This window comes from Elephantulus edwardii, unplaced genomic scaffold, assembly GCF_000299155.1.
Source record: "Elephantulus edwardii isolate Elephantulus edwardi_28Jun2011 unplaced genomic scaffold, EleEdw1.0 scaffold00148, whole genome shotgun sequence".
Lineage (NCBI taxonomy): Eukaryota > Metazoa > Chordata > Mammalia > Macroscelidea > Macroscelididae > Elephantulus > Elephantulus edwardii.
This window is the reverse complement of record NW_006399898.1, coordinates 6,301,634-6,308,786: the sequence shown is the minus strand read 5'-3', so window position 1 is coordinate 6,308,786 and position 7,153 is coordinate 6,301,634. Positions and strand designations below refer to the sequence as shown.

Sequence of the window (7,153 nt, the reverse complement as noted above, 5' to 3'; positions counted from 1 at the left end):
CCTGAGCGCAATGGTCTCTCTAGAAATTCCACAAGTGAACATCATAACAAAAATGGATCTGCTGAACAAGAAAGCGAAGAAGGAGATTGAGAAGTGAGTCCGTGGCGCCGTCTCAGCTGTGCAGTGCTGCTGTGGCAGAACCACCATGCGGCCGTGGATTTAGTTCTTCTCAGAGTTCCTCGGGCGTGGCTCGAGGGGGTGCTCTCTCTGTCATCTCTGCGGGCGTCCTTGTCTCTTCTCAGCTTCTACGCCCTCAGCTCCTCCATCTTCCTGGGGTGTGGCATCGACGCCCTTTAACCACTGCTCTAATCTTACAGAGAGATTGCTTTCAGATATGCCTTATACAAAAAGATCTTAACAAAGCCATTCCCAAGTCACACTGTAAACACAGGTTTAATGGTTCAGGTTTACAAAACACACTTTTGAACTGTAGATTGCGTGAGCACTTACAGGGCGTATTAGTTTTCAAGTCAATAAGTTAGAGAGGTTTTGTTTCATACCGTTGGTTCCATATCACGCTTTCTCTCAGGGTTCCCGGTGTTCGTTCACCCCTTACCTGTTCCTTCCTGCTTTCTGGGTTTTGCTGTGGGACAGAAACTTCCCCTTGGGTCTCGCATGAGTCACAGCATTTCCTAGGCCGTTACTTTACCTGACTGGAAGGTGATGGCTGGGAGTGGGATGAGCTCCAGGTTTGAGGGTTGTGTAAGGAACACAGTTCTGGGAGTTCCACCCTACGTCTGGGCTTTTTAATGGTTTTGAATTCTCTTCTGCATTTTTCGTCCATTCTGCTGCAGACCCTCTGAGGTCCCAGTCAGCGTGATTGTCTGTGGGAGTCAGGGAACCATCAGGTCTCTTGGGATTCTCCTGCCCTGTTAGTCCTTTGAATAAGTGTTTCCTTTGTCTTTGAATTTCCTCACCCTTCAGTCCTCTGGACAGGAAGGTGCCAGTCGCTGTGTCTTAGGTGTCCTCTTTGTGCACTGTGTGTGCCAGTTGTCTGACTTGTCCTCAGAGCTGTGCCCTGACGCCCTGCTGCCGAGTGGCACAGGCCTCAGAATGTGGAGCACATGTCCTGCAGAGACGCCGTTCAGCCCGTGGGGCCGTGGTCAAGCGCGCGTGTGGACAGTGCCACGTCATTTGTCCAGAGTGTGGTTCTGTTGTCTGTAAGTCAGTCTCCTGGTTTATGTGTTCCTAATTACCATCACTCTTCTTTCTCACCTCCGAAGGTTTCTGGATCCAGATGTATATTCTTTGTTAAAGGATTCTACAGGTGACTTAAGAAGCAAAAAGTTAAAGAAACTGACCAAAGCTATATGTGGACTGGTAAGTTTGGAGAACCCTGATTTTTAACTTTCTGTTGTGATTTAGCCGATTGGTTTTCCATTCGACAGGTGAGGTCCGTTCCACACCATGTCCTGGACTACAGTCCCCACATTTTAGCAGCAGTCTTCCCACTCCCCCCTCGTGTTTCCTGTTTCCATTTGTCTGTTCCTGGCCTCTTCTGACCTCAGTTTTATCCATGGGCATATGCTGCCTTTCCCCCTTGTAAGTGGCCTGAGGAGTGTGTTCTTCCCTGTTGCTGCTGCTGGCTTTACAGGCCTGTCCAGTGCTTAGCTGACGTTTGGGTCCCCAGAGGAGGGATGACTGAGGGGGTAGCCTGGGGAGTTCCGTGTTCCTGTGAAGAGGAGTGTGGTATCAGGACAGGAGGGAGACTCATCAGTACAGTAACCTGCGTTATGCAGGTGACGCAACTTGGCTTGCTGAAAGTGAGGAGGACTTGAAGCACTTGTTGGAGAAGGTCAGGGAATGCAGTCTTCGGTATGAATTTCATTTCGGTATCAAGAAAATAAAGATTCTTACCATTAGACCAATAGGCAACATCATGATGAATGGAGAAAAGATTGAAACGGTCAACAACTTCATCTTGCTTGAATCTATAATTAACACCCTTGATACCGGGAGACACATTGTACTGGAAAAGTCTACAGTTAAGGACCTCTCCAGATTATTGAGGCGTTATGATGTCAGTTTGAGGACTAAGGTCTGTCCGATTCAGGCCATGGTCTTTTCCATCACTTGCTGTGCATCTGAGAGCTGGACAGTGAATAAAGGATGACAGAAGAATTATAAATGCCTTTGAAGCGTGGTATTGGAGAAGGACACTGAATATCCCACAGACGGCCAAAAGAACAGTTGTGTCCTGGAGAGGGCGCACCCAGAGAACTCTTCAGAGGCAAGAGTGATGACTCTTTGCCTTACATTCTTTGAGCATGTTGTTCGGAGGGGCTGCTCCTTGGAGAGGGACATGATGCTCAGGAAGGTGGAGATTGGTGAAGGACAGGAAGACCCTTGGCCAGAAAGACTGACAGGGTGATTTCTTCTGTGGTCTCCAATGTTTCCGGAAGTGTGAGGATGTGACAAGACAAGACAGGGTTCAGATCTGTTATTCCTAGGATCGCTATGGGTCATACTCAAAGGCACCTAACAGCAACAACAACAAAGTGATTATCCCTAGTGTCTGTTTCCTCCTCACCCACGATGACAGCCTTTGATGCGGAATGTGTCCCTGAGCTGTGGCCCACAGAACCTTCCCTGTTGGCATTTAGATGCACTCGTTTTAATGCTTGTGATGATCAAGAACTAATGGTAGAAAAGGAAGTAGTTGAAGGTGCATGAAGAGCCCTTGGGTAAAATAAGGTCCCAGGAATTAATGTGACACCAGTGGACTTGTTCCTGCATGGACATGCTCACCAAGTTGTGCCAAGAAGCTGGAAGACAGCTACCTGGCCAACTGACTGGAGGAGATACCTGTTTATTCCCTTTCTCAAAGAAAAGTGATCCAGCAGTGCATGCAAGTGATCAAAGAGTATCACACACAAGCAAAATTTTACTGACGATTATTCAGAAAAAACTAGAAGAGTACATCAACACAGAACTGTCTGAAGTTCAAACTAGGTTTAGAAGAGTCCATGGAAACGGCGATATCATTGTTAATGACACATGGATCTTAACTGAAGGCAGAAAATACCAGAAGAATGTCTATTTATGTTTTCTTGATTATGCAAAGGTATGTGACTGGTGACCACAGCAAATTACAGATAACGTTGAGAAACATGGGAATCCTAGAACACGAAGCTGTGCTTCTGTGAAACCTAAACCTAGACCAAGAGGCTATTGTTCAGACAGAGCCAGGGAACAATACATAGTTTAAAAGCAAGCCAGGCAGGAACAAGAGGTGCGTTGCAGATGAACTGGGGGAGAGGGAAGAGCTTCGGCTACCCTCCTTGGGACATGTTGTGAGGAGCAGGCAGACCTTGAAGGGCATCGTGCTTGGAAAGTGGAGGGTCGGCGTCAAAGAGGGAGACTCTCAACAAGACAGGCTGTGACATGGGCTCAGGTGTGTCAGAGACGGGGAGGATGGTGCAGGGCACGGCAGGTGCAGATACCCTGTCATAGGTGTCTTGCAACACCAACAGCACATGACTAGGGTCCTGTAGCAGCTGAGAAAAAGAAACTGGCACTTTTAACTGTTTTCATACGTTTAAGAAGCCCCAGGGTGGTGTAAACAATGCTCTGGGCTGATGACCGAGAGGTTGAAGGTTCAGGGCCACCCATAGAGGCCTCAAAAGAGGTTTGGCAAGGGACCTCTGGTGGCCTTGTGGCCAGAAGCTGTGCGGCAATCCCGAAGGTGGGTGGTTCGAATCCACTAGATGCTCCTCTGGAGAAGGAGGGGCAATCTCCTCTTGTGCCAGTCGGACCAAATCCAACATATACGACAAGGAAAAAAAGAGGCCTGGCAACCTCTTTCAGAAAAATCAGCGCTGCCCTCCCCACAGGGCCTTCTCCTATGACACAAATGCCTCCTGTGACGTGCACCCCTTCCTATGATGTGTACCCCCCTGTGATGCACTCCCCCTCCTAGGATGTGTGCCCTCCATCCTGTGATGTGCACCCCTCCTGTGACACGCCCTCCCTCATGTGTTATGCACCTCCCCGCATGCTCCCTCCTGTGACATGCCCCCTCCTGTGATGCAGGCCCCCTCCTAGGATGTGTTCCCCCTCCTGTGACACGTGCTACCCCCTCACGCCCTCTCCTATGACGTGCACCCCTTGCACCTCCTCCTGTGATGTGCCTACCCGTCTTGTGACGTGTGCCCCTTCTTAGGATGTGTCCTCCATCCTGTGATACATGCCCCCTCCTACAGTGTGTCCCCCTCCTGTGACGTGCCCCCTCCTCCTGTGGCACATACACTATGTGTCTGTGAGTAAGGGGTTAGCCTGCGGTAGCCGGTTAAATTTTTGGTTTTAGAAACGCATCACATGGCAGAGTCTTTCTGACCCTCACAAGACTTTGATGACGTCTGACGGGCAAGCACCACTGGGCCTGCTGTTCACCACAACCCTGTCCCCCCCCAGTTCCCCAGATACCCCGCCCAGAGTTCCTGCTGAGAGGGTTATGTGGTGCAGATACGTTCCTTGACTGAGGGACAGACGTGGGCATCAAAAGGCCCCTGGCTGATAAAGAGACCAAACAGGACTGAGAGAAAGCAGGCAGCGTGAACTAGCGTTTCCACAGCAGCAGGGAGCAGTAACCCGGGCTCCGCATCCCCCTGTGCGAGCCCCGCCTGCCATCTTGACCGCTTGCTGCAGCTTTCTGACGGAGGTCCATGCTAGTGCACAGGGCTTAGACACAGCAGACAAGATGGCCCACAGTGAAACGGGGGGCCCACAGTGGAACAGGGCCCGCAGTGGAACGGGCTGGCCCTCAGGGGAACGGGGCGGCCCACGGGGGAACGGGGCAGCCCAGGGTGAAATGGCGTGGAACAGGGTGGCCCTTGGTGGAACAGGCTTCTGTCGCTGTACTGGGTCATGAGTCACAGGAGACCCCTCGGCCCCTAACAACACCATTAGCCCGTTGACCAGTGGCTAGATCAGGGAGAATTGGCATTTTCCTTGTTTCTTGGTGGATCACGGGGTGAGGCATGTGGCTCTGTCATCACACAGAGGGTGTCAGGGACAGAAGGGCAGAGAGCACAGCTGAGCCTTCCGGGACTCGAGGCGGAAGCGGGTCAGAGACCCTGACCATCCTTACCATCTCTCAGCCCCCCTGCACGTTCCCGCCCAGGACCCCAGTCTGGCCACATCCCCCGGCAATGTCCGAGTCATTCTGCAGATGGCTGCGGCTTTTATCTGACCTCATGTCACTAGCGTCCATTCTCTTCCGCTCTCAGATGAAACTCCAGGCGATCCATTTCATCAGTGCAAACAGCCTTGCTTTGGGTCAGCCCTGGGGGTCAGGTTTGCTGACTAACCTGGATTATTATCCCCAGGCTAGGGGTGTCACCTCGTCCCATCAGTGGCCGCTCTTGGGTAAAGCACAGTAGCCCACTGCCATCGGCAGGGCCCCTCAGGCTGTCTGAGCTGCATTGGGATTGATGGGTAGGTCCTGGCAGTGGCCAGGACGTCAGCTGGCAGAGGTCGCGTTCCAGGCCACTTGGGGATTTGAACACAGCATGCAGCCTTATGAAATCCCTAGAGGTTGGCGAGACCAGGTCAACACCTGTGAAATCGTGTCAGTTAAGTAATAAGCTGACAGTGCAGGAGGAGGACTGAGGTCAGAAAGACCCATCAGCAGCATTTGCTGGTGTTCTCTTCCCAGCTCACCTCCTCCACCCCGTTACACAGACGCACACATGCCCACCGGCACGTGTAATCAGCACAGAGGTCGTGAAGGGGAACTGTAGGTTGAGCCTCTGAGCCCCGCACAGCCTCCAGTGGAGTCCTGCAATGCCCTCCCCTCCCCCCCTGCAGATTGACGACTACAGCATGGTGCGCTTCCTGCCGTTCGATCAGTCTGACGAGGAGAGCATGAACATTGTCCTGCAGCATATTGATTTTGCCATTCAGTACGGAGAAGACTTGGAATTCAGAGAACCAGAGGTACCTGGGGGAGGGTGACCGTGATTGAGCGTGCTCGCTGGCCTCCCGCCCCCATGGACAGCTCAGGTGCACTTCGGTTTGAGGCTGGCCGTGCCCTGGCTCACTGTCTGGAGCCCCCTGGCCTCCTGCCTTTCGCTGCGGCAGGACTGCTGTGTTAAGCGTCTGGAATCGGGGTGGGAGTCTTGCAGAGTTGAGGAGACGTCCGCCAGTGGAGCGTGGACCCTTCTTATGGTTGGGACAACTGGTGGGAGCCAGCCAGTTAGCGAGAGTCCACCACTGATGCCTGAGCACATACCTGGAAAACGCCTGTCCACCTCGGCTTTGGTTCTCAGCCGCTACCTCATCCTGAGAGCCAGGGCTGCTGTGTGCTGGACGCTAGCCGATAAGAGAACATTAAGGGCACACGGGGGATTCTCCGCACAGGCCAGGTCGCTTGAAAGAAGTGAATGCATTTTCCGTTTTGTTTTCTTGTTTCAGGAACAAGAGTCATCTTCTATGATGGATATTTTCAGGAACACCATAGTGAGTGAAGATGTTACTGAAGAGCACCTGGGTGCCACGGAACGTTGTTCTCGTCACGAGATGCTGTAGAACCTTCTTATCCTAACACCAGTTCCTCACTGAGTGGGGAAAGGGCCAGTTGGCTCCTTCTCAACAGATGCCTGAATCACGGCCCAAGGTCGCCGCCGCTGAAAGTGGGATCTGCTGATGTTGTTTTCACCACCTCAGTCTAGAATGCGCGCGTTTCATGAATGTATGTGTGTTTGTATAGAACATGAATTAGCTTCTGGGCTACAGTTTAAACTGGCCTGGCATTTCTTTCAGTTTGGCTTGGGGAGTGGGAAGACTGACTAATAAAATATACACATGTCTAGAGTCCAAAGGGAAAATGTAAGGAAGCAGGCAGTAAGAGAATGCTTGTCTGATCTTCCAGTTTTCCTGTGTTGAAAATATGTTCTTGGCGAGCTCTGGTGGCCTAGCGGTAGGAAACTGCACTGCAGTCCCAGAGGTGCACGGTTCAAATCCACCAGATGCTCTGCTGAAGAGGGAGGAACATTCGCCTCCTGTACCAGTCAGATCCGATTTGATGGTACACACATTAAAAGAATGAATGAATGAATAAATAAATAAAAATTATAAAAAAAAAGAAAATATCTTCTTGTAGTCTTCAGTTTAGAAAATGGAGTTTCCCCCACATCCAAAAGTCCAGCACTCT

At 51.4% G+C, this 7,153-nt stretch overlaps 1 protein-coding gene across 1 annotated transcript in view; it reads left to right on the top strand.

Moving 5' to 3' along the window:
• GPN3 (GPN-loop GTPase 3) overlaps nucleotides 1–6,528 on the top strand; it is a 10,868-nt gene extending 4,340 nt beyond the window's left edge. Inside the window, exons 5-8 of the mRNA XM_006894717.1 lie at nucleotides 2–93; nucleotides 1,224–1,320; nucleotides 5,809–5,937; nucleotides 6,415–6,528. Of these exons, the coding sequence (XP_006894779.1) occupies nucleotides 2–93; nucleotides 1,224–1,320; nucleotides 5,809–5,937; nucleotides 6,415–6,528 (432 nt within the window). The remainder of the gene's footprint in view (nucleotide 1; nucleotides 94–1,223; nucleotides 1,321–5,808; nucleotides 5,938–6,414) is intronic.
• The last annotated feature ends 625 nt before the right edge of the window (nucleotides 6,529–7,153 follow it).